Source organism: Orbicella faveolata, unplaced genomic scaffold (assembly GCF_042242905.1).
Source record: "Orbicella faveolata isolate gen_17 unplaced genomic scaffold, um_ofav_v1 contig_24, whole genome shotgun sequence".
Taxonomy (NCBI): Eukaryota; Metazoa; Cnidaria; class Anthozoa; order Scleractinia; family Merulinidae; genus Orbicella; species Orbicella faveolata.
In genome coordinates this window covers 32061018-32087500 of record NW_028301552.1, presented here as the reverse complement: position 1 = coordinate 32087500, position 26483 = coordinate 32061018, and the positions used below count along the sequence as shown (strand labels likewise).

Here is a 26483-nt window from a genome sequence, read left to right as displayed (position 1 = left end):
AGAGTATTAACAAGAATATTTTCAAGCTAAAATCGGCAGAAAAATAAGAATGATTCAGCCTCGGCCAGAAAAACAATATTCTTACAAAAAAAAAAGAGTGATTAGAAGGCACTAATTTCTTAGTCACTTCAAAAGAGCAAAATATGTATACTCTCTTAATTTATTAGAATCTACATGTTATAAGAATTTGATGCTGAATTTGGCGAAATTCTAAGAACATACCAAGAATATACTAAAGGCTGAAATGTTGTTAAGAACATATTTTTTTGCCAGTTGATGGTAAAGGAAATACAATAAAATGATATAATGTTTTTAAATGAACGTTATTTTACCATTGAAAATTATGAAGTAACACCATACAGACATCAGACAGTTCTATTTGAGAGTTCAAATAGGCCATTTCTGAGTTACCTTGTACCTCCTTTTCAAAAGAGTCCTCGTGCGAAAACTTTCATACGAAAATGAGTTTGATTTGCATACAAATGAACCTGTAGGCGGAACACATTTTCCTATGAATGGTTTTTGCATGAAGACTTGTTTTGACACAGGCAAAAGGCTACTCAGAAATGGTCTGTTCCTGGCCTCATCCGTTTTATTTAACTTTTAGATTAGATACATGGGCTATATTCTGTTATCTGTAAAGGCACACAAGAATATTAGCAGCCTAAAGTGGGCAGAAAAATAAGAATATTCAGCTTGGGCATGGAAGATATACATTTCTAGTAACATAAAAATGAGTGTAATTAAATATATCAGTTGATCAAATTTTGCAGGTTTTTTTTTGCAGAAAAATAACGTAATAGAACATTGTTATTCTACAAAGCTCAATTTCTTTTAATTTTTTCACTGGGTATGCTGTCTTTTATTTCGAAATTATTTTGAAATTTACAGTGGCGTGGCAGGCCAATTTTTCTTCAAGTTTATTATCACCATATTCCTATTTCCTTATCTATGACCTGCAGATGGAGATTTTCAAAACTATTCAAGGAAAAAAAGGGGTGGGTGGAGGTAAAGTGTTGATTATAAGCCAAGTTTCTTAAAATCAGTGTTTAAGTTTCACCTCTATAACTGATATATAAGATGATTGGTAATTTGAATGAAAGAGTAAAATCCCCTCTATACTAAGGAAGGTAGTAATAATGATCTTGGATGCTTTACCCATTTTAACTTTTAATAACTACTGTCTGGTTCTTTTGCAGGCAACAACATCACTGGAGCCAACACTATTGTACATGGACATGCTGGACCCCTGTGGGTTCCCTTGCCTGTCGATCAGCCTGATGCATGTCAAGATCAGGGTATTGCATGCCCTATGACTGCCCTATGACTGCTGGGAAAACATACACATTCAAAACTGTCCTTCCCATCAAGAGTTTTTACCCTAATGTAAGTTCCCCCCATTTAACAATTCTTTTTGCTACGGTAACAACCAATCAAATTGCTGGCCTGATTGAATGGCTGTCTCACTTCACAATCTCAAGAAACAAGTCAAATTGACACATTTTTCAGGTGCAAATTCCCCACCTCTTCTGGTCAACCGTTCAATTCCCCACCAGTGGAAAGGGATTCGTTATAAATTCCCCTTCACAGCACAATTCACTCAGTAAAAAGCCAGATACCATAATGAGCATCTTTAACAGCAAGACATCCATATTAACCAGGCATCTGTAAAGCATGATCAAATTGCATTTCTAAATGATAAATACTGTAGGATATAAATTTTTGTACGTTTTTCCTTTCAGGTCCAGGTTATTGTGAAATGGGAAATGTATGACCAGGATAACAAAATGATCTATTGCTGGGAGGTCGCCACTCAAATTGTTAGTGGTTAAGTTCTTCCCCAAATAGTATAAATCTTTTGTGAAAACACTTACATTTAAAGGAAATGTGCACGATTTTTTGGGTTTGTAGAAAATAATAATTTAATTAGGAACGAAAAACATTTGATGTTGACTTTGCTTCACAAAAAAAGGGACTTGTCATTTAGTTAATAAATTTATTTGGACTTGTTTGCTTGTTTTGTGTTACTTTAACATATAGTTGCATCTTCCTCGTGAACTATCATGCACCCACCTTACAGCAATTATGACATAGAATTCACTGAGTATCAGAGCTTGAAAAAAATTGAATTCAAGCTTGCTGTTCAAACAGGCAGCTCACAAAATTTACTTGCCTGAGGCAAATCTTAGTTTACCTTTTTTTATTTAGTTGGAAGAAATCTTGTCTGGGTCCTTGACCATTGGACATGTAAGGATGAAAAGTTACCTGCCCAGCAGGAAAATCTACTTGTCCCAGACAAATGAACAGAACGGAATTTTTTCGAGCCCTGGGTATGATGATTTCACTAAGACTTTGGAGCTGTATGGGGATAATAACAACGTGTTTGACCCACTAAAATATATTGCTATGCACACACGGGTGTGCATCGCAATATATTCATTGCATCATTTCAGTGCCACTCTGCCTTGATCATCATGTGGGACGGAGGGACAGGAGCTGGTGTGACGGCAGTTTCACATAATGCACATGTCCAATGACCTAGAAAATAAGCAGGGACATGTTAAATGACAAGAAGTATCGGGAAACATTCAGTGCACACTCACACATGTATTCCCTTGCAAGGGTCAGTATCAACCTCTTCCTGCCCCTCTCCTACCCCTCTCCTGTTCCTGCCCCTCCCTCGCTCCAGGGCATGAGAGGAAGAGAGACCCTGGGAATGAGGTTGGGGTCAATACCAGGAAGTAAAAATTTCCCACCAACTCATGATGCTTTCTGAAGGCCAAGATTCTAGCAACAGAATTAAATACAACTGTTTTGTGGTCTTCTAGGCCCAGAATTAGATGACACCATTAGGAAATGTTAAGGTAAAGTCTTGATTCAAGCACACCTGTACTGGCCTATCATGCTGTGCTTATCTCTGGTTTCAGTAATATGAAGTGACTTGAAGTGTTTCTGCCCCCCTCCCTGCCTCCTCCCTCCCCCCTTCTCCCTCCATGGATAGGATATGCTGGTTTAAGGGACCAGCAAGCATAGATTTACCAAAACCCAGCACTGGAGAGTATTATCCCTACCCTCCCTACCCCTTTCTCCCATTTTACGCCTGACTTTGCAGTACTGTGAGAGTGGAAATGGGGGTTTAAAGTGAATCTATAGGAGAATCATTGCAGATGTCATTGTTTACATTTTCCTCATTAACATACGACTGCACAGAGAGGGCAACACGCCAGAAACGAATTTACTACAAACATTGAAAGAGCTTGTGAACATATGTAAATCGCACTGAGCTTTTTGGCTCTTTGGTTGTAATATTCAAGGAGAAATTGGCTTTCAAATTTCTAGGTGGCAAAAGCACTAATGAGCTCATACATTCTTTGTAAAATCTCAAACTCCTTGGGAAAGTTAATCGTGCTATGCCCGTTTAATATTCAGAACTTGTACTGAGGCAAATATTGTAAACAAAATTCTCCTATAGGTTGTCATCAATGAACAGTTTACCTTCAGGCGGTTTTTGCATGGGTGGCTTTAGACAGTACATGTGGTATCCTCTATCACAGCCATCACAAAAAAGTAACTGATCCTACAACACAAGAAACTGTCACAATCAGAGGATCACTTCTCAGAGTGGTTTTACCTTAAATTGGTTAGTATCAAATCAAGGCAAACCACAAGTGTTTGGAAAATAGCCCAGTTTTACAAGCTATGTACAGAATTTGGTAGCACTTTCGTTCTCACTTTCCCAATAGGCAAGGGATCAGGCAAGTGTCTGCCAACTAAACCATCAAAAGAGCACACTAGGATTTGCCCAGGGCAAGCACAATTTGAGAGCAACTTGTCCCAAGGGTAAGCTGGAATTCACATATTTTTTGAGCCCTGCATCATGGTAATTATTTTCAAGCAAAAATTCAAATGCACATTAGGAAGTCTCACATCATTATCTGAAGTTCCACAAAGGGTGCAAGATTTGCATTCAATGCACTGCCATTTGTATTTCTTGACACTTTCTGTCAACTTGCCAGTAAACTGAAGACAGGAGGGATGCCCTAAATAAAACATATAACAAAAACATTAGTCCAGAAAAACCAATCCAATTGTCACCCAAATCATACAAATCAATGTGTACCTGATCTACCACAATCTGCACATGATAATAGTTCTTCTGGATATCCCGTCGACTTATTCTCGTACACGTCGCCCAGACAAAAATCACAGTAGTTGTTTGGAGATGTGCCACTCCCTGGCACTTTCTTGGGACGCCCAGGACCTCTCTGCTGTGGAGGTGAAGCAGGAACCTTTGGAGACTCTGGACGGACAGTGGGTGCTGGAGTGGATGGGTGAGATATCACTGGCTCCTCGTGGTGCATCGTCGCACCTGTCTCCTGCTCATGATTGTAATGTGTATAATGGTACTTTAGTCCTGGGCCATTCTTGTAGCGCCTCCCACAAACTAACAGAATATTACAAAATATCAAAAAGAACAACACAATGCTTTGTCTGTCAACACCACTTTGTCCTATCTTCCAAGGATCAAAGTCTGCTAGGTGACCTACGTAAAAAGAGATATAGTAAATTCTGCTTCCACTCAAAAGATAACTGAAATGACTGATTAATAACAAGGAAAAAAAATTACCAAGTAGTAATTTTGGGAAATAATATTTTTCAGGCAGAAATCTATAAAATAACCAAAATAATTAATAATAATAACTAGAGATATTTATTGAGGGAGCCAACACCATGAATAGTGGTTCAAGTATGCTATATTGTACTATACACTGTACACTACAATGAAATAAGCCTATACTGAAATCATGATATTAAAATACATCACAATAAAAATTACATAAAGGAAGTCCAAAGGTTACAAAAAAAAGATAAAATGGAATAAAATAAAGTAAAAACAATATTATACCTCTTAAAATACTTCATAATTACATTTCCATAATGCAGCTCTTAAAACTAACGTAAGAAATGTCCTTAATAATTGTCTAGTAGATAGTTCCAGTTGGTTAAAACATGAGTAATAACACAGTGTTGGCACCAATATATAACAATAATTTGACTTACTCTCGCATGCGTAAGGTTTTTTCCGCTCCTCAGGATCCATCCTAGCTAACTCTTCCTTGGTGATGTTTCGCACATGCAGAAGGCCAGGGATCGGGGGCATTGTCTTCTACAAGTAACAAAACGTGTGAGACACTAATATATCACTAATAATCTTAAGCTTTTTAAAATAAACAGTAGCCATATTAAAACATGACATTTTGGTGATGGCATGTCATCATAATGAATTGCAAATAATTATAAGTTTGGCAACATTATATGGAGACTGTTGAATGTTATATATGTTTTGTTTTCCATGCATCATTTTATTCTAAAATTAATGTAGTTTCACACTTTCACTTCTATATATAACATTACCAATCTTATAATAATTTGCATTTGATAATCGTGACATGTTGTTTGAGAAACATCATGTTTTAATAACTCTACCGTTCATGTTAAAATGATTAACAAAATCTTCCGTTATCGGAAATCTTAAGCTTGACATGACCAAAAATAGTATTACATGATTATCAACCCCACTGTACATGTAAATGCTTTGAACTGAAGGGTATCAGTAAGTGTGATCCACTTGAGAATACTTGTAGTTCAGTCCAAAAACAACTGTTATTGGTGACTGATGTTTTGACAACCTGAGCAAATGGCATCTAAGTGAAATGGTCCAGACTCCCTTTCAGTTTGGTGAAACATTTTAGTAACTAACAAAGTGTTCTTTTCAGACATTCCCAGACTTCCTCCCTGACTATCACAATAAAGCAAACAACAACACAGTCAGCTGGTTTTCATGCGGGTCTTCTATCCTGGTCGAATTGGAATTTGGACATGTTGGTTGCTGTGGAGGGAGGAAAACCAGAGAACCCAGAGAAAAACCCTCGGAGCAAGGCCAGAACCACAACAAACTCAACCCACATATGGCACCGGGCTGAAATTGAACCCGGGCCACATTGGTAGGAGGCGAGCGCCCTCACCACTGTACCATCCCTGTGGACTCCTATTGTATCTACATACAAGACAAATTACCCTATTGTATTAAACATGTTTCTCTTACATGATGGACTTGAGGCTCAGGAAATACACTAGCAGGTTGTTGAATCTTCTTGCGAGGTCGTCCTTTGCTAATAGGTTTCTTCTTACCAACATAGAAGTCTTCATCACCGGAGGATAAAGCACCAATGTCTTCCAGCACATCTTCGTCTCCATCACTATCTTCCAGTCTCATTATTTCATCTTCCTTTGTCACAGAAACATCTCTGGCAATCTCTGATTCAGATTGCTCTGGTGGAACTCCTTCAGACTCCATGGTATCCATGCTTTCACTGTTTTGTTCTATTTAAAAGGGATGATTTAGACAATCAATTGCGTTTTGTCAGAACTCGTCCCCCGTCCCTATGGAAATCAAAGGTTTTGGTTCATGGACCACTCGATCCAGAGACGAGTGCACTAACCATGAGGCCACCGTGCCTCCCAACATCCTAAAAGTGGGTATGAATAGTTTCTGGAGCCATAAATTACAACAAAGACAGTCTTATGAAGACATGATTGACATCACAGTTATATTCACAACTTAAGCAGCTGTGAAATTAAAGCCTGAAAAAAAAGTGTTATCAATGTAATAAGCCAATAAGATCAGTTGCATACCTCAAACCCTAACATAACCATACCACATATTTTAGTAACTACGGTGGCCAAATTGAGAGAAATATCTAAAGAAACTACTGAGAAATCTTTTTAATCATGCCTTATGACAAAAGTGGTGGGAGTCATGTCATGTGTTGGATTTACGCATTCATGTCATGTGTTGCATTACGATGCTTTGCTTTGATGACCTATTCAAAGTGTGTGATTGCCTTTCAAACCACTTTTAAATGGGGAAGCAAGCTTAGCAAGAAATTCACACGTGCAAAAGAGTGAGATAAAAGTATTTGATTTCTCAGATGCATGAGGAACATAATGGTGATGATTCTGTATTTTTTTTTTTCTGCCCACACCCTTCCAATTATATTGGGATATTCTATTTTTTTATCTGCACTCCTTCCCTTATGGAGGGTCTTGGAAATCTGAGGGGGAGGGGGGAAGTCTTTTAAGGCCCTTTCTGGGGGGGGGGGGTGACTGTTCCTTTGATCTTACACGTATATAAATTCTAAAGGGGGAAGTGTGTCAGCACTTTGATCCTCTTTTCTTTGGGGGGGGGGGGGGGAGTGAGGTAAAAAGTTTACTTTTCTGAGGGGATAAAATTCAAAGTCCTCAAATTGTTTGGATATTAAATGGAATGGACCATTCTTTGAACATTATCCAGCCAGTTTATTATGCTTCAGGATGACACTAAATGTGTCTTGTAAACTAGGCATATAACCAGAGGTGCTATTCTTACAGAACAAGATGCAAAAAGGCGGCTAGGTATTCTGCAGTTTAAGTTCTTAAGATAGACGATTAACACCCGCACATCTGACTACGGTACCTAATCCCCGGACCTTACCATCAGCCTCGCCGACAACTCTGACTTCAATAGGTCGCTCTGTTGGGGGAGGCCGTTTCTTTTTTCGCCATCTCCTAGCTGGGTAACTGTAAATGTAATGCGGCGTTTGGCCAGCTCGACGTTCCAGTTTGCTGATCCATAAGTGGCAGTTGTTCATGGCAATACCTGTCTGCGCGTCAATGAACGGAATACGAAGTCGACGTTCATACCGAAGCCGAGAGTTGTAAGCCGAGACATTTTCCAATGCTTCTTTGTATAATTCCCTGCAAATTAAAACACAAAACAACAGTTAAACACCTTAAAGAAGTTTCACTGTGTTTTTAAATATCGCCTACAGTTACGATCTTGTCATAGGCTTATATTTTAATTTAATAATAAGAGGAAATCGAGATACGCACTGGGGATCTTTTGGTTCACGAGAAATCACCCTTGTCGCCATTTTGCCTTTTGTCAGCTTGGTAGCCGGGCATTATTTGGAGTAAGCTACGTAACCTGGCAAACTCATGAGAGCAACAAAATGAACTCCTCTGGTAACTCCTCTCAGACCAAGAGAAGTAGATGCAAATGAAAGTCCACGAAGTATTACAAAACTTAAAAAATAAACTTAAGTTTAACGAATAATGCGACTCATCCTTATTCTTCGGCAACATGAGAAATAACGCAATTGCTGTTTAACTCTGTTTGGGAGCGCTACGGCGCAACATACATTTTCAAAAATAGTAGCGGAGCAAATCTCATTAGAGGTCTTATGCCGAGATGAAGAACAATGATCTTAACAACGAAGTGAAGCCCACAGAGATTCAAAATTATTGCTCGTCACGCCCTCCTCTCGTGAGGGAGAAAATCTTGCGCGACGAGCCCAAAGAACTTTTATTTTGCGTAGGACCTCTGTATGCCGTGTCACGTGGCCTTGCATGTCAGTCATGATGGTCGTGGTACGAAATTAGTAAGATTTCCGGTTTTGAGGCCATTGACTTTAAAGTGTGAGATGTTATGGTTACTTTAAAGTTAAAAAATTAAGAGGACTTGTAAGGATTTACGCTGCTGAATGGCAAGCTTTCCTATTCAGCAAACAAATCGCTTATAGATTTCCTGCGAGCGCAGATGTATTTTCGGCTGTCGCTTGTCTCCGCCGAAAATAATGGAGACAAGCGATAGCTGGAAATACGTCTGCGCTGCGTCCACAGGCTAGCTGTCCTAAAATCCCGCGCTAAAAGGTCAGATTTTTCATTTCTTGTACGACCATTGATAAGACCACGTGACACGGTCACACAAAGGGCCAATTATTGTAAGAAGCAAGCTACCACTGCTAATTTTCAAGGCGGTCGTAGACCTTGAATAACGAAGTAGACGAAATAGTCTCCTTTCTGCATTATGGGTTGTTCTCGAGTCTCTTGAGATTTTAGATGAACAGGCCTCAAACTGCAGCATTATTTGGAAGGCACAGCCCAGAAGGGTCACCTACCGTTTTTATTTTTTTAATGTTTGTTTTAATTTTTGTTTTCATTTTCGTTATTTGTTTTTTAATTTTTGTTTCCGTTTTTGTTTTTTGTCTTTTAATTTTTGTTTTCGTTTTTGTTTGGTTAATTTTTGTGTTTGTTTTTGTTTTTAATTTTTGTTTCCGGTTTTGTTTCTTAAATTTTTGTTTTTGTTTTTTTTGTTTTTCATTGTCATTTTTTCTTTTCTGTTAAAAAAGAAATAAAAACGCAAACATAAATTAAAAACAGAAACAAAAATTAACAAAACAAAAACGAAAACAAAATTAAAAACAAAAAACAAAAACGGAAACAAAAATAAAAAAAAACAAAAACGAAAACGAAAACAAAATTGCAAAAGGCCAAAACAAAATCAGTAAGTGTAGACCATCATGCTTTGCTGGCAGTATCCATGACATGAACGTTGTGTGATCTTTTGGCCGTCAGGCGTAGTCACGCATCGGTTACTATAAACTCTACGGCCATTTCATTGCTTGTGTACTTGTCTTGGGAGAAGAATATAGCAAGTACAAATGTCACAAAGATTTCAAGTAAAGTCAAGGATATTTCTTCATCAACTTCCTTAACTTGTAAAAAGTGTTGAAAGGTCGTTATATAAATAAAAGCATAGCATTTTCAGAGCTCTCAAACCCAACGCAAACGAATGTAATCTTAAGCTCTCACAATGAACTAATTATTGCACGCGCGCCTTCGGAGCTTGCAAGACTTGCCTCATTTGTTTTGAAAGTCTGGCTACGGCCCTAAACTTCTACTGGCTTCAAAAGCAGCGAAGAAATTATTTTCACATTCTACGGTGATCGTTTCGTTGTTTGCGTGTTCCGTGTTTTATTGTTTGAGGTTTTCGTATTTGAGTGTGAAAGAAACTTGACAGATGCAAACATATTGCATGTGAGCTCCTGTTGGCGAAGGAGAAAATATTGGAAGGGACCCATACCTTACTTAGGCCACTGAGGGAGGACATGAGCATTTGTCACGATATTTGTCTTAGCCTTCAGAATTTGCCTTTCGGTACCCCACACATGAGTGGCACACAGTACAAAGACCCCCTTTGTGGTAAACGTCCCGTACTTACTACTTTCACGTCATTGATTGTAAAGTTCCCAACTGCAAATGAAGCATGATGGTCTACACTCGTCGATTTTGTTTCAGCCGTTTCCGTTTTCGTTTTCGTTTTTGCTTTCGTTTAATGTTTTTGTTTTTGTTTCCTATTTGAACGCAAAAAACGCAAAACAGAAGCCAAAATTAAAACGAAAGGCAAAACGAAAACTAAAACAGAAATTACAAAAACAAAATAAAAAACAAAAACAAAAACAAAAACAAAAAAAACACAAAAATTTAAAAAAAAAAAACAAAAACAAAAATGGTTGGTGACCCTTCTGGGCTGCCGTACTGCGGGGAAGGGGGGGAATGATTGAAAGCAGGAGGAGGAAATCGAATCGGTCAGCCGGCTAGAGTAAAATAGATTCAGAAATCGTACTGCGCAACAACATTGCGATCCACTGCAGCTTAAAAGTGATTTTTCAAGGACGTTTACGTTAGTCTCACGAGCGTGTAGGTGTCAGCAAAAATGCACACAAAAATGACTTATTACGGCAACTTCATTAAAACCTGCTCTTCACAAAAAAAAAAAAAAAAAAAAAAAAAAAACGAAATAATAACTAATATGTAATTTAGAACTGAGATGAACATTAAAAAAGCTGGTGAGCCCGTAAGCAGGAGGAGGAAATCGAATCGGTCAGCCGGCTAGAGTAAAATAGATTCAGAAATCGTACTGCGCAACAACATTGCGATCCACTGCAGCTTAAAAGTGATTTTTCAAGGACGTTTACTTTAGTCTCACGAGCGTGTAGGTGTCAGCAAAAATGCACACAAAAATGACTTATTACGGCAACTTCATTAAAACCTGCTCTTCACAAAAAAAAAAAAAAAAAAAAAAAAAAACGAAATAATAGCTAATATGTAATTTAGAACTGAGATGAACATTAAAAAAGCTGGTGAGCCCGTAAGCGGACATTAAATATTTTCTATATAGGTTTTCTTGTAGCGCAGTGCAGTGCATTGAAGTGTAGTGTAGTGGTTACGTAAGAATCCATCGTGGTTCAAACCTTTACCAGCGAACCACATTTTCGCTCGTGCCCTCATACCTCGCCCGACTTTATACTTTATTTACTCATTTTGTTCCCAATGTAAAATACGGCTGATTATTTGCTGTTTTTCATTAAATCTTAACGTATTCTCAATAAACCGGGAGGCCGAGTTTTTGATACATTAAAGCTCACCTATGATGCCAGAATTGTAATTCACAACGTTACAGGAAGCTTTGAAGCGGTTGGGATCACATAACAACGATTTTCCAAGACTATTCTTCCGCGGTCGTGGTTTAACAGATAGAATAAACTAATGTAGACCGAATGAGATTCATGGTTTCAATACACTGATGAATCATTTATTCATGTTTGAGTTATAATCTGATCGGAAGCTTCTAAAGGGACGAAAACTTAAAATAAGGGTTAGAGGGAGAAGAGGGAGAAGTTAAATTAGCCGTGAACATACAAATTAGCCGTGAACATAGAAAAAAGCTCAAAATACACACATGCCGGCTCCATCTCGGCATCGCAGCATATATAATGACTTGATATCGCGGTAAATGGTCGATAAATCATGCTAATGACCTCATTTAAGCTGTATATGACTTAAGAGCTCCAAACAAGTCCAATACGAGTTGTTATTTAACGAGTAAATATACTTGACAAAAGTGACTCTTTCCTTACGGCAATCTTCCTTATGGAAACCGTTATCAGACTGACGAGGATAAAAGCATATAAGTCTGCCAGCCTGCCTAACTCGAAAATCTGTAACTCTGCGGTCTTGTTTTTCGGCCAGTGGGTTGTGTCCTATAAACTTGACTAGCTTAGTTATTTACTTCTAAAATATAATCCCTTTATGGTTCATATTTTAGAACATTTGCGGTTGACAACTCCAGTATTCTCTGTCTGTGATCAGGATCACAGCTAGTATGTTCAGATGAAAATACCGTAGCAATTACAGGTTATAACTCAGCGAAAATGAATCTTTTGTTCCCTTTGACTATTGTGTTTACAGTAAACACTCATATCGTCATGCTGGTAACTATGAACACGTCAACTGAGAAAAGTGGGTCAGTTAAGGACACCTAACGTTGTTATACAGTGCCAGCTGGTAATTATGCAGATATGCAAACGGGAAAAAATGGCAAAGTTTTGTTCTCGGTCCTCTTCGTTGTAAAACTTTCAAAAAAAAAGTGAAGATTTTTAAAACTTTTATGAGTAATAGAAGGGAAAAGGTTCTGACTCTTCTCGTACTTGCATCTTAGCCTACAGCTTCAGTTAATGGTCGTCGTCGTTTGTAACAAAATGTAAATTAGTCTTAGTAAATGCCTTGTCATGTTTGCCTCAGGGCTTATTTTTGTTGAGGAAAATTGGTTTCCATTGTTCAGTTCTACTGTTAAAGCAATAACTGACATTTCTGATATTAGTTCAGCATACCTGATGAAGAAAAGTTTCTCCGAAACGAAAAGAAAACCAGAAAGTCTGTCCTTAAAAACCTGTTCTACGGTTGTTGACAGCCCGTTTGCCGATACTTTTTTCTCGATTGAAAATTGTAAATATGTTTCAAACTATCTATCTTTGATGTTGCTTGGAATTTACATTAAGTACATGATAAAACACGTCAGTGACGTACACAGCCATTGTGAAGCAAAACAAGGCCAATATATTTGTTTAATGATTGAAGTTAAGGTGTGGAGCTTAGAGTCTCTGGCACAACCTAGCTCGTTTCGAGGAGTAAAGAGGTCCGTAACTAAACAGTACCATTTTGTCCATTTTTCTTCGTCTGCATCGACTAAAATCAGATGAAAATGATTAGTCGCAACGGCATTTTCCTTGTGGCATTTCTTGGCTTTTTCTCAGGAGTATATTCTGATATGAAATGCCCTGGAATAGCCAAGTACGAAATCTCGTTTTGGTCGATGTGGAGCAACGACACTCATCCTAATGCTTTCCCTGACATGGGCAAATTTTCTCCTTGGGTTGGCGCCTCTCACAACATGTACTATGTCATGTGGGACGAGGGGATGGAGGCTTCTAAAGGAGTGGAAGATGTGGCTGAGAGCGGTGAGTTAATCTCATTGAGACACCTTTGAGTTCATTCAACTCTAGTCGTTTAATCAACTCAGTTAGAACAAAACTCGTTGGGAGCTAATTGTAACTGTTGATTTCTTCTCTTACTCGAAGTAAAAATGGCGGGTTTTAACAAGCTGTGTGTTTTGTAGACACATGATTCGTTTTTATGGTCTTCACTGTCGTTTTATTTGTCTACAGTGTCGCCCAGTTACCTTCGTATACAGCCGTCATTCGCCCTTCATGTAGTCCTTAATTTTTTAGCTTTAAATCTTTTATCCAGCATTTCTAAAGCGAATGAATTCATAGCTAATTCCTGTCTCCAGATTCGAAATGTTTCCGTTCATACGAATATTTTCTGAATTGGCGTTGTCATCACTAGCCACAAATAATTTTTCAGTAAAAGTGTTTTGAAACTCAGTAAAATGTCAGAGGTTTTAACGCTAACTTTTTATAACGTTAAAAACAGAAGGACGTTTCGACCAAAAAACTTCGGCCTTGGTCGGTTTAGCATGGTTAAATAAGCAACGGTTCACATTGTGCGCGCGGTACGCTAATAAGTGCACAAGATAAAACCTTAAAGGAACTCAGTCACGGTATTTTGAGTTATTTTGGCCACGTAAAAAATTACCTTTAAATGATAGGAAACCTGAAAATAATTGTTTACCGAGATAGAAAAACACTAGAGAGATAGTAATAAAGCTTACAGAAACAAGGATGGTTAAGGATGAAGATTAAAACGCAATGGAAATGACGAACGTAAAAACGTTTAGGCTAAAATTCTCAAGATGCGCAAAGTGTGATGTTGCTCCTCTAACAGTCGTTTATTCTGTCAATCACATCGATGACGTTGCTTACAGCCAATGATGTATATCTTTTTAAAGGAACTTCTGGCATGTCAAGAAAAAAGCTTATTTTTGTATATCTCTTAAATCAAAATACGTTGTCCAATTGGAGGAGAACATGTCACTTGTCATGCATCAAAACTCACCAACCCCTTGGGGCGAACAAAACTCGCAAACTCCCTGGGAAAACAATAACTTGACTTCTCGACTTGCATGTGATCAGGCCGTGCACCTGGAGAGCGCGGCAAATTCGTGTGCCAACCACCGTCAAGCAAATAATGTTTTCGCAATTTGTTTTATTTTGGAGGCGGGAAGTATAAGGCGAACACTAGGGTTCTCCGGGAAACAAAACTCATTGTTTCTCTTGGGGCCAGTCATATTAAGTGCTTAGTGATGTGTAAAGTTACCGTTAACGTTGATGGAAACGTTAAAACAAAAGATTACTTTGGCATAGACAGGTGAAAAGAACAAGAAAAGGATTCAGGACGCCGAATAATGGAAAAATTAGGTTGATTTATCAAGAAGAGCTATATTTTGTTCCTCAACTCGAGAAAGTTGTTTAGCCTTGTATTAAAGACTGTGTTAATATTTTTACATTCTCCGACGTTTTGCTTGTTTCTTAAGACTTATTTGTTCTCTTTTGCGCTTGAATTTAATTTTTTTTTTCCCGTTAAACGGTACACTTTTGCTTGTTTGAAGTGAATTTTGCTCTCGCTTGTGTTTCGTTAGGTAACTCAACCGAACTGGAGAAGGAAATTAACATGCAGATCATGTACAACAAGACTGCTTGGAAGCTGATCAAGCAAACAGACGGACCAACAGATGGTAGTGGTGCACATAAGACAGGGATAGAGGTCGAAGTCACTGCAGATTATCCTATGGTATCTCTTATTTCCATGCTTGCTCCCTCACCCGACTGGTTCGTGGGAATCAAAGGCGTCAATCTCTGTAATGCTGGAATGTGGCGAGACACTTGGAACATTACTTCATTGCCACCGTGGGATGCAGGTACCGAAAACGGCACTATGTTTAACACCACCAACCCGGATACTAGTCCACGTGAAAAGATCACACTCATTACTAAGGACACGGCCGGCACTCCGTTTATGGGTGCAAATGCCATCGCCCCTCTGGGTAGGCTGATGTTCAAGAGGGTGGAGAAGCCCGCCGTTTACACATGTAGTGGGGAACAGAAGTACCAGCTCAAGTTTGAAGGAATGTGGAGCAATGAAAGACAACCTGTCACGACTTTCCCAGCAGGTGCTCACTTTTCCAAACTGATTGGCTGCACTCATAAGTACAACTACAAGTTCTGGAGCCCAATGACCATGGCGTCCCAAGGGGTTAAGGAAGTCGCAGAAGCTGGTAAGTTACGACCTTTGATGACTTCTTTTAACATGACTAGCATACTTTTTAAAATGAATTAGGGCTGTTTTTCTAATCCTGGTATCTCTTTTATATGTCTTTAGCGGTTCTGTGTTTAGCTGGTCAGTTTATTGAGGGTTTGACAGTACACGGATCAGAAATTCAGTTTTCTTTAAAAACAAACTAAAAAGAACAAAATAAGAAACACAACAAAACCAAACAACACAGATAACGAAAGCAATCATTGTGTTTAATGTGTTAAAAAGATTCTCTGTCTCTTATTTTCCGTAACTTTGTAAACTTTTTCTTAAGCCTGGTTTTCACTAGCGACGCAAGATCAAGCGCAAGCACAAACGCAAGCAATAGGGATGACCCAAGTGAAAAACAAATGCCACGCAAACACAAGCACAGGCAAAACAATTTGAACCTTCCAAACTGTTAAGGCGTAAGGTAATCAGGATCCATTGTTTTCCCTGGCCAGACATAACCAGGTGTGGTAAATATCCTTGTGCTTGTGTTTTGCCTGAGCAGTATTTCGATTTTACTTGTTGCAGCGCAAACGCAAGCATAAGCGTAAGCACAAGAGAAAGGAATAATTTTGATCCTTGCGCTTGCGCTTGTGCTTATGCCTGCGTCAAGGCCGTTTTCACGGTGAAATAAGAATTATTGTGTTTGCGCTTGTGCTTGCGTCGCTAGTGAAATCAGGCTGTTGCCGTTGCCATTAACTGAGAATAGGCCAATTAGTAAAGAGATTTTCGAAACGATTTTGAGACACCGTGAGAGAGAAAAAATCACCCTAGCTAGCTGCAGTAAACTGACCTAAGTTTTGCATGGTTTCAATCAGGCACCGAAGCTACGCTGTACAACGATCTCACGACAGTGAAGGATAAGGGTGGGTACGTGTACAGCGTGTTCAAAGCCGATGACAAAACTGAACCCACCGCCACCAGAACCATGATCATCACAGCTAAAGGCATGTACTCCAAGGTCTCTGTCATCGCTATGATTGCACCCTCCCCTGATTGGTTCGTTGGAGTCGACAGTGTCGAACTCTGTGGAGACGATGGTGAATGGAAGGATAGCGTACCGGCCAAGCCGTTGCCCGCGTGGGATGCTGGGACAGATAGTGGAACAACGTTCGCAGCAGATAACGTGGAGACCATGCCTAAGGACGTCGTCAAACAGATCACTAAAGACAGCGACACGGAGCTGATGGGGTCTAACCCCATAAAAGAATTTGCCAAGATCTCATTCGTGAAGTATACAGAGTCTGCGGCCCACAGTTTGTCTGGAGGCGTTTCCGTCTGTCTGTCTGTTGCTTTTCTTGCCATCTTACGTTTCCTGTATTAGATCGATCTAATAAAGGACACTAAGGAGTATTCGGAAGCTAATTTTCTTGCTCTTCAATGTTAAAAGGAGGTTTGGATAATAGAGTCAAGTCTTAACTATCCCAAACGTATGAGTTGGCTGTCGAGTTTTATCGTTCCCTAGCTGTGTTTAGGAATGTTAAAGTTGACAACTGACAGATTCGTCAGTAAAACGTTAGCCTATACCAGTTTTCAATTGTTGCTCGAGGCTGAATTAAATGAAAACTAGACTCGAAAAGGGTTCAGATGTTACAGATGGTCGACGAGAATTGTCAATAGCTTCCGTGACTATCGCCAATATATATACACATTCTCAAACGGCTTGGAGCCGAGAGTATGCGAGAATTGAGTTCATCAGTGCTCCAAGCGAGTAATAAGTCTCATCAATTTGTCATAAAAGTTTGAGGAGGTTAAAATCTTATGAGAGCGAAAAATTCCCACCGTAGATTTTCTGTTATTCAGCTTTCATCCGCTTCTACACCCTCGAGCTAAACAATTTCTTTTGTTTTATGCTACATGACTGGTTTAAGATTTCTCCGGAATTACAACATGTTCTATCTTCACCGTGTGTTTTTCCCTATCTTAGTTATAGACTTCAAGTTGAACCTCGCTTTTACCACTCTCAGTCAGCTGTTTGCCTCCAAACCTCCTCAGTTTCTTTGGTCTTTTTTTAAATTTTTGTCAGTGAAACAGTTTCTTGTCCGTTTTTGCTGTTGTTTTTTATAGCTCATTTATTTGCTGTAGGTGAAAGTTTTTCCATGAAACGAAATTAGGTGTAGTATCCTAAGGTCTCACGCATTTACTACTGTTCGAAAGTACCTGAATTATTTCTCAGTTTTTGTGCTAGGAATCATTCAAGTTCTGCGTTGTTCTCAGTCTGAAAACTGAACAAATCCTAAAAACCGTCGGTAGCAACTCTGGTTTCGAATGAAATTTCATTGTAACTAAGGATGTTGTATTTTTATTGAGGCATTTTTTTTTTATAGTTGTACATTGTTCCAGCAATTTACGAATAAAGTTTGTAATGGCTTATTTGTTTTTGCCTGATCTTTCGTAATTTTTACTCAAGTTTACCTCGGTGTTTTCAGCGTGTGTTAAACAGTATACACTCCCGGGGTGGGGGTGGGGATATACACCTCATCTGAGAAATGCCCTGGTAATTTTTTAAGACCGGAAGCGCGCGAGAAACAAGAACTTAGCTTTCTTGAATCAGGGAAAAGTTTATTCCTGATATGAAGACCCGAAGAAATAAAAGGGGAGATGAAGAGAAAACTATAAATTGAGGAAAATTGTTTTGAAGTAACACGAAAATTTATCTTAGAAAGTCGAGGAAATGGAAACCTACTGACTGTTTTGCTGGGTTACCCCCCCCCCCCCCCGCCCCCTCCAGCATTAAATTGACCGGTACCCATTTATACACCTGGGTGAAGAGAGGCACTGTGAGAGTAGTGTCTTACCTGCGAACATAACACAAAGGGAACTTAAGAAATCACGACGGTGACGCCGAGGACAACATCGATTAAAAAATGATGTCATATTTTACCTACGAATCTCGCGGTACCCTAAAGTCATTTAGTTTGTTACACTTAAATAAAGTCATTCATTCATTGTAGATCACTCTCAAAGCTATCACGAAACTGAATCTAGGGCACATCGATAAATTCGAAATGAAAATTTTCAAAGTTAGGAGTCGTGGTTTACGTTCTCCAGACAATGTAAAATTTGGTCATTTCACGTTGTTACTTTGCAGAGGACGGCAAAGAAATGTACCAAGAATTATTATGCACGGGCACAGCCATTGCCGTTGCATCGTGGTTTTCCTAAGCTCCCTACTGGAATCGAACACACTAACCTGATCAGGTCACCGCCCCTCCCTTCGAGCATGTCCAGAGTTCTAGCTATATTTCTTCTTAATTTCTTTTGTTTCACAATTTCAAAAAGAAAATAGATTACGTCTACGTGCAGAAATTATTATTCTTACTGAAGAGTCGTCAGAGATTTTTCAAAGTTTCAAGAAAGGACTCTTTCAAAATGGTTTCGCTGGCCATATTGAATTTAGCTCAATACTGAAACTTCATTTGATTGTCAGAGTATTTTATCTTTTCACTTGAACAAAACCTAACATGTCTAAGCCAAAACCAGTTGGACACCTCCAGTACATTACGGACACTGTGTTCACTTGGTCCAGCGAAAAGGATTTCATCTCTCCAGCCAACGCTACCTACCACGCCCCTAATCCCGCCAGTCACCTTACCGATGAACAACTGACCTGTGACGTTTATTGTACTCGATTATCAGTAAATGAACGTATAATTAGTACAGTGGAACCTCGTTAATCTGATCACCAACGGGCCGTATTAACGAGGAGGCCGCATTAAAAATGGCTGACTTGGCTTTTGTTCGGGCCAAAAGAAAGTGGCCCTAACGGGGTGGCCGTAATGTGGGGTTTTACAGTAACAACTTTATCCAGTGACTTACTGTATTTATAAAAAGGCCCAGTTTTTACACAGTGTAAAAACTGTTTCTTAAAGGTTGCAGGAGGCTAATTGATATGTTTGTAAGAACATCTACGTTGTCAATAAATTTGTAACCGAAATTTTGCATAAAGTAAGCACACTCCTTATCAATAACAAAAGTCTCGAGAAATGACAGACTCTTCCTCCAAGAGTTTATTGTAACAGTGATGTTTCTGTTGCTGGTAGAATAGCTTCGTTCACCGGCGCTACTTTCGTCCTTGTCAAACAAACTATTCCTTCCAAGCCATTCTTTTACCTCTAAAGCAAAATCAATTCCTGTGAATTCAAAGATTTTGCCTGCGAGCGTAAGATTGTTACTTGCTAATTCCTCATAACGAACAATTCTGTTCTGGTAAGAGTTAAGTTTTGATGACAAGAGCAACGAGATATTTACATCTTTGGTCATTCTGTTGCAGAGAAGTTTAACTTGCTTGATAAAATTGTGATTAAGTGTAGCCGAGTTTCTACCTCCAAGCGGCTGGGAAGAAGAATCTTGTTTTTTATTGCTGTATTCTGTCCTCGTGTTGTTCTTTTTAATACCTCTTTCTATCAAACCCATTTTAATCATTGACCAAACCATTGCTCGTGGATCGCGCACTAATTGGATACTTTTAATCTGAGTTTTAGCCTGGGAATGAAATTGCTCAGAAAGTTCTTTCAAAATCTCTTCGGGCAACCGAGGTGTTAAAATTTTCGTCGCAATAAACCTCTTCGACGCGCAGACAAGCGAAACAGTTTTAGCATTTAAGGGAGGGCATTTCTTGAGAATCTCGGATTGATTGTCAAACGTCGTAGCTTCAGATTTGCAGAGGGGTGGGGACGACAACGATTTGCTCGATAAACGAAAATGTGGGTTTGAAAGCCCAGAATGAGAGATGAAGCTAAAGTAGTCTTGGTAGCCATTCAAACTACAGCGTGACAAACTACGAAGAAACGAAGCCACAAGGGTTGCGTGACCTTTCTCCGTGACATAATTCAACGTTTGAAACATAGAAAATGGATAGAGTGGCTCGTACAGATAAAATACACCAGGGTGCTGATTAAATAACTGTCCCAGAAATGAAGAACCTGTTCTTGGTTGAGCGAGGATTAAAACATATACAGAAATTCTCTTTTCTATTGCACTGTGGCGTCCAGTCTCATTGAGGTATGGCGCAGGTTGTGTGAATTGAAAAACGTTTGAGATGATGATGTAGGCAAAAACAGTTCCAAGCAAAATTAAGATGAAAATCAAGTGACGTGTATTTCCAAATGACATTTCAGATATAATTTGTTGCGTGAGACTTCTGAAAGAAAAATAGAATACAACAATAAATACTAATGAAAGGTTATTTCTTATCTCCTATGGCTGCCTGAAACTTTTTTTTACGAAAATGCAAAACTTCAGTTTGTTTGTTTGTTTTTTTTTGTTTTCTCAAACTTCCCAAACTTGCCCCACCCGTGCCCCATCGTCAAAAATATAAGCCTGACCCCTAGATCACTCCTCTGATCAAAGTCCAAAACCTCCCAACCAATATCGACACAATCTTAATTAGACAGGCGTGGACAATATAACAATTAATCGATAAGGTAATGTTCTGATACCTCATTAGTAGTATTAACAGATACATATTAAATCCTTAAGCAATTTTATTTTATCTTGCTTATATCGAGTTTGGTATTGAAATGAAATATGAAATGATATGAAAGACTTCATTTACGTGTTTTCTCCTATGGCTGACTGAACATTTAACAGTAATACCATTAATCAAGATTATTGTAGTTGTGAGAGCCAGGCATAATTTGATTCTCTCTTAATACACCTTGCTAGTTCTTGAACGTAAGATTACTGAGCACAACCGATCATACATTATAGGCCGACTCAGGTAATATACTGTGAAAAACTAAGCTCATTTGTTGATACTAGATTAAGAGAAAATAGTCAGCCACACTTTTGTTTTTGTTTATATGCGAGAGCTTGGCTATTTTATTTTATTCGGAGCGTGTCGAAACGAAGGAAATCACTGTGAAACTACTCAGTAAAGAAAATTAAACATACTTTCAGGAACACAAATTACAGTAAAGCAATACGACTTCGATTCACCATATTGCATGCATTATCGATAATTTCGATGGCATCAAAAATGGCACAGGCTGTCTAGGGTCCCTTAAGACAATATTAAATTGTTTTCTTCGACAATGAATTACAATGCGCTCTAAAACCGCAAGTGAAAGAAGCGCTCTTCAAAATGTATGAACGACTTACCTGCGAGAAGGGGTTATATTGATTAAGAACCTTTGTTGTCTTTTTCCGTAACACCGTTTCTTTGTGGCTAGGTGACTGGTCCAAGGAAAGCCATTATATAGTATGAAATTGTATTTGTGCTTTCTTTTCTGTTTTCAAAACAGTTAAGGCATTAAAGTGAACTAGTACACAAAAGATTTATATATGCTTTCATTAAATTATTAAGGAAGCTTGCTCGATGAATTAAATAGACCACCAGCATATGAAAAACAAAAAAAGGCTGGTTAAAAAATAGCTTTAATTTTGTCGGTAACGGGGAACTCTTACCAAGGGAAGTCTAATAAACTCTCAAGGGCGTTGAAAACGGCGAGTTGAATATCAGAATTTACCGTCTTGTAAACGGGGCTTTTTAGAACGTTTTTTTTTAAAAACCAGAAGACGAACCACGCGAGCTATATTAAACCAAACTGCTAAAACAAATATTTGTAAACATTTATATATAACGAAAGTGACAAGAAGCAGACCAGTTTCTTGTTTTTCATTTTTCTTTCGTCTTCTTTTTTGTCAAAACAGAGAAATGCAGGAATCATAACATTAATGGCCGAACTCTTGAAGATATACATAATCACGCAGGGAATACAAAAGATGCCGGGGACTGGGACCAAAGTAGATCATAGTGTGCAAGTGTTAAGTAGAAAACGCAGGTAGCCTGATTTCTTGTCCGATCGTTCCTAGCTTATACTAAATTATTTCGTTTGTTGCTCAAGCAAATGTTAAGGGTAGACTGTTTATCCGGCAATTTGGCGGTAAATTGTTACATAAAACTTCTAGATGTGTAGATGCTAATAGGCGTAGTTACGGTGAGATTTTGAATCAAATATTGAAAACTCTTTTAGATATTCGTTATGTGATTTTACAGTATCCGTTTAACACCTATATCGAAACCGTTATGCTCATGAAACCATCAGCTTGCTAATTCAGTTTTTCGGGAATAAAAAAAAAATCAAAGTGAAAAAGAAAAGGAAAATAGGGAACGCCCGAGACATTTGTGACTTTTTAAATTGCGAGACCGAAGACGTCCAAGTGTTAAAACTGTGAGTGCGAGACGTTCAGACGTCAGTTATGAAAACAAACAAAGGAATCGGGCTTCGAGACTTTCTTAGTCTTGCAAAAACTTGAGACTCCGAGAATATTGGAAAAATCGAGGCTGTAATACGCTCACAAACCTGTCTTTTAATCGAGACTGGGAGACCCCTGAAATTTGACGAAAATTTTGCGAGACTTACGGTTTTTGAAGGAGCATTCGCCACCCTTAATAATGGAAATGAACTCTGTGGAGTCAGAGTGCATCAGATTTCTTATGTGCGGTGGAGTCTAGTTCGTTCTTTAATTTTGTATAAGCACAGGTATAAGTTGAACTCGACACATGCTCAGATGTCGCTTATCATCACCAATCAAATTCGAGAATAGTCATTATTTAAGAAATAGAAAACATGTACCGTGTTTCTATCGAGTTATAAAAACACGAGTGGAAGTTCGGGAGAACGAGAAATGCTGTGGGAACGCGAGCCGCAGGCGAGTGTTTCCACAGCTTTTTCGAGTTCTCCCAAACTTTCACGAGTGTTTCTATAACTCGATAGAAATACGGAGAACATGTTTCCTATTTCTTTTAAAAAACACCGCGACGAGGAGAAGAAAACAGCTTGTTTACTTTGATCATCAAAGGGTAAATTCTCTTTGCTCGCGCCATCATTACGTCAACAGTTCGTGCTAGTTCTGTGTTTCCATCGAGTTAAAACACGATTTTTAACCAATCAGCGCGCGTATTTTCTTAGGACTGTTTTCAAAGTATTTTTGAACATATCATTACCTTTGCATTGGAGATATGGAAACTGGAAGTTATGTTTAGCCTAAACATCGCGCTACTGCCGTGCCGAACTAAATTCAAGAATTAAATTCGACTTAAGCACGGCAGTAACATGACGTTTGAAACCACTCAGTTCGGCAGGCTGAATTAAGTTCGCCACGACTACTTCGCACGGCAGGCCTTGCCATGCCGAACGGCTGTTGTGCGACTTGGCTTCAAAAGGCGTGCTCTTGCCATGCCGAACTGAGTTCATGGCCTGCTGCATCAGCTGTCGCTGCTTTTTTCAGCATTTAAAATGGTCTTCAGCAAAGCAAACGTCATCCGATCTTTGGAGCGACTGAATTAAATTCGACGTTTGAAACCACTGCTGTCTTTTGTCATTCCACTGCCAAATTCATTTGAGTTCGGCAGTAGCTTATGTACTTCAAACAGTTTGATGCAAGATGACAGAACCTATTTCCAATTTACCTGCACGTAATATTTACTAAAATTTCTAAAATTGCTCTTCGTTTCCATGAAATAAAAGGGATCAATGGAGATTAAAAAAAAAAAGAAAGAAAGAATAAAGGGTGACTGCATGGCTGTAAGGTTTTGAGTACCTTTAACACTCATTTAAAAAACAGACATGTTGTTTTCGTGGTTTTTAAAATGACCACTGGATAACAAATTTATCGCCTATGCATATGGCTATTTTCATGGCAGCTGCAACTTTCCCGCCAAATGGTTGATAACTAAACAAAGTAGTTGTGTTGGAAACGAATCTCAATATATGTCAGTCTTTAGTAGGCAGGCTAGACATTTGGGAGCTACAATACAAACAAAATGACATCGTGACGGTGACAAACTTGAAATTAATTGCAGAATGTCTTATGACTCTCTTATGTTATTATAATCTGATCTGTACTGAAAATTGAATTATTCCATTGGTACACGAAGGTTCGGTTATCAAGGAGAAAATTGGTCGATGGAATTTACCTGCTTCCAAGGTCGTATTGTGGGATCAGATAGAACAGAATCCAAACACAACTTCCTTCACACCTGCTCTAGAAACAGATGAAAGCTTAGTTTGATCGTCGTTCGGGAGAAAAAAACTCTTAATTAGTCCCTGTTTATTTGGAACTATTCAGCACTGGTGTATCAGAAGAGCTGGTCGTTTGAATAAAACGTTGACTGTGTCGAGAGACTGGGATCACGTGTGAAATAGAGGTCTGTTTTTTACGGCAGAAACACGTCACCCTAGGGCGTAGAGTTTCTAAATCGATCATAAGAACGATTGAAAACAGTGCGTTTTAACTGCAGAATTGACAACGAGAATCTACTGAACTGCCAAGACAAAAGGAGCAATGAAAAATTACGCTACAACGCAAAGCTTGGAGAGCAACTCAACAAGCAATGGCTTTTCTCTGTGGTTCAACACAACCGATATCAATATGTCCCAATGCGAAAATATCGGTGCAGTGGACAAAATTGCTGGCAGTGTGGTTAACATTGGTTTGGCGCTTTTTGGATCGCTAGGTAACGTTCTGGTTATTCTTGTGATTTGGCGAACGCCAAATTTAAGGACTATCTGCGGTATTTTAATTTCCAACCTTGCGATAGCCGACCTTTTAACGACGGCCTTCACGAATGTACCATTTACTCTTGGTCAGGCGGAACATACGCCATGCGAAGTTTCTATTGCATTTCGTGTTGCCGTAGTAATAATGCACATTTCTGTGGGCGCTTCGCTTGTGACTCTAACTTTCCTGAGTATCGATCGATGCTTTGCCATCTGTAACCCTCTCAGGCACAGGACATTCGCGACCTTCACGAAATTAAAGCTGGTCCTTCTTAAAATATGGATCGACTCTCCGGTGTTGCCAATTTTACTAGAAATTTACCCGCACAGTCCATACCTATGGTATGTTCCTGCTTGCGCTCTCCTGTTTTGTTTTGCCATAATATTAACATGTGGTGTCTTCACCATCTTTTATGTACGAAAGATGTCGTCCAGAATAACTGACTTGCACCAAAACCACGATGGTGGCTCCAGTTGTGGCCGTATGCGACACAGAAACAAACAGGTTGCCAAAACGACCGCGTTAGTTATATTTTTGTTTGTTTTCAGTTGGACGCCGTTTATAGTAGTAAGACTGTTAAAACGTTCTGTAGTTTTGGAATATTGGTTTGTAACACTTGCACTTTCTAGCTCTGCAGTGAATCCATTTATCTACTTTTATCGACATAGAAATTATCGCCAGGCGTTGAAAACAATATTAAGACGGTAAGATTTCCCGAAAACTCAAGGATATTATTATGAACAAAGTTAAGTTTAAGTTATTTACCAACAAACATTTTGTTAATCTTGTTAGTGAGTCACCGTCCAGTTACAAATTGATTTCAGTTCTCGGTAACTGGGAAGGAAATTTTTCCATATGAACCCGTGCTCCAGCCTGGGAGACCGGGACGAACCTTCTCTTCGCTTTCGTAACATAGCGGCCAAAATGGCGTAATTTTTGCCCAGTATGTGTTTCCTCTTTAGAAGTATGGAAATTAGCTTTATAATTAAAGTTACAAGAGTTCACAAAGCTACGATAGTCGCGAACGGAACAAGTTTATGTTCCACCATTTTGGTTTTGTTTCTTGAAGTTTCATCCCGCTCGACTGAGCTGAAATATTCCGAGCCAGCCCGGTTACCAGGCTCATATGAAGAGGCCTCGAGAGACTCAGACTTTTTTAGGTATAGATTTAATACCGCTAGACACGATAAACTTTCCACTATATATTTAGGACCACTAATGTGGTCAAAATTATATCGAACAGGAACAAGGTTATAACTTGGTTATCAACATCGAGAGAAAATGAGGGGACAGCGAGGGACATTAAGGGCGTTGGCTGGTATATGTCGATTCCACTAAAGTTATTTTTAGTTTTATACGGAATTGACATATGCCAAGGCCTGAACTGGGAGCCTCCCTCTCTGTCCCCTCATTTTCTCTTGTCAGCATTTAAGAGGAATAAGGAACTGGCTAGTTTAAGAGCTGAGAATAAAGCATAATTTACCACCTTTGCCACGTTTGAGGCCCGACTTCCTCTACTGGCAGACCCTGAAAGCATAAGATGCTTTTATAAA

General features: G+C 38.9%; 4 protein-coding genes and 1 pseudogene across 5 annotated transcripts in view; 3 read left to right on the top strand and 2 right to left on the bottom strand.

The window, feature by feature from the left end:
* LOC149111322 (NPC intracellular cholesterol transporter 2-like) overlaps positions 1-2009 on the top strand; it is a 4427-nt pseudogene extending 2418 nt beyond the window's left edge. Inside the window, exons 3-4 of the transcript XR_016207988.1 lie at positions 1200-1386; positions 1743-2009. The product of XR_016207988.1 is annotated as an NPC intracellular cholesterol transporter 2-like (transcript). The remainder of the gene's footprint in view (positions 1-1199; positions 1387-1742) is intronic.
* LOC110046080 (zinc finger protein ubi-d4-like) lies at positions 1983-8018 on the bottom strand. Its single transcript, XM_020751751.2, has 8 exons — positions 7933-8018; positions 7535-7797; positions 6107-6384; positions 5062-5167; positions 4121-4444; positions 3928-4040; positions 3496-3577; positions 1983-2538 (listed from the first exon to the last, which is right to left on the bottom strand). Exons 1-8 carry the CDS (start codon positions 7971-7973, stop codon positions 2450-2452), a joined length of 1296 nt encoding a protein of 431 aa, XP_020607410.1. The 5' UTR covers positions 7974-8018; the 3' UTR covers positions 1983-2449.
* Positions 8019-12804: 4786 nt separating this feature from the next.
* LOC110046077 (uncharacterized) lies at positions 12805-17794 on the top strand. The gene is made up of 3 exons (XM_020751748.2): positions 12805-13181; positions 14762-15397; positions 16242-17794. The coding sequence occupies exons 1-3, from the start codon at positions 12920-12922 to the stop codon at positions 16745-16747; spliced, it is 1404 nt and encodes a 467-aa protein (XP_020607407.1). The 5' UTR covers positions 12805-12919; the 3' UTR covers positions 16748-17794.
* A 918-nt stretch (positions 17795-18712) lies between these two features.
* Positions 18713-21003, bottom strand: LOC110046046 (carbohydrate sulfotransferase 1-like). The gene has a single exon (XM_020751715.2). The coding sequence runs from the start codon at positions 20536-20538 to the stop codon at positions 19267-19269; it is 1272 nt and encodes a 423-aa protein (XP_020607374.2). The 5' UTR covers positions 20539-21003; the 3' UTR covers positions 18713-19266.
* A 3140-nt stretch (positions 21004-24143) lies between these two features.
* Positions 24144-26415, top strand: LOC110046072 (kappa-type opioid receptor-like). Its single transcript, XM_020751740.2, has one exon. It carries the CDS (start codon positions 24715-24717, stop codon positions 25636-25638), a length of 924 nt encoding a protein of 307 aa, XP_020607399.2. The 5' UTR covers positions 24144-24714; the 3' UTR covers positions 25639-26415.
* The last annotated feature ends 68 nt before the right edge of the window (positions 26416-26483 follow it).

Bases quoted from the DNA above. Each gene is read 5' to 3' on its own strand.
- LOC110046077 (XM_020751748.2), top strand. From the start codon at position 12,920: ATGAAAATGATTAGTCGCAACGGCATTTTCCTTGTGGCATTTCTTGGC. The intron at 13,182-14,761 runs GTGAGTTAATCT...GTGTTTCGTTAG, and splicing joins GGAAGATGTGGCTGAGAGCG to GTAACTCAACCGAACTGGAG. The intron at 15,398-16,241 runs GTAAGTTACGAC...GGTTTCAATCAG, and splicing joins TAAGGAAGTCGCAGAAGCTG to GCACCGAAGCTACGCTGTAC.
- LOC110046080 (XM_020751751.2), bottom strand. From the start codon at position 7,973: ATGGCGACAAGGGTGATTTCTCGTGAACCAAAAGATCCCCA. The intron at 5,168-6,106 runs GTAAGAGAAACA...TGTTACTTGTAG, and splicing joins CTGAGCCTCAAGTCCATCAT to AAGACAATGCCCCCGATCCC. The intron at 3,578-3,927 runs GTGAGACTTCCT...CTTGTGTTGTAG, and splicing joins GTGGAACTTCAGATAATGAT to GATCAGTTACTTTTTTGTGA.
- LOC110046046 (XM_020751715.2), bottom strand. From the start codon at position 20,538: ATGTCATTTGGAAATACACGTCACTTGATTTTCATCTTAATTTTGCTT.
- LOC110046072 (XM_020751740.2), top strand. From the start codon at position 24,715: ATGAAAAATTACGCTACAACGCAAAGCTTGGAGAGCAACTCAACAAGC.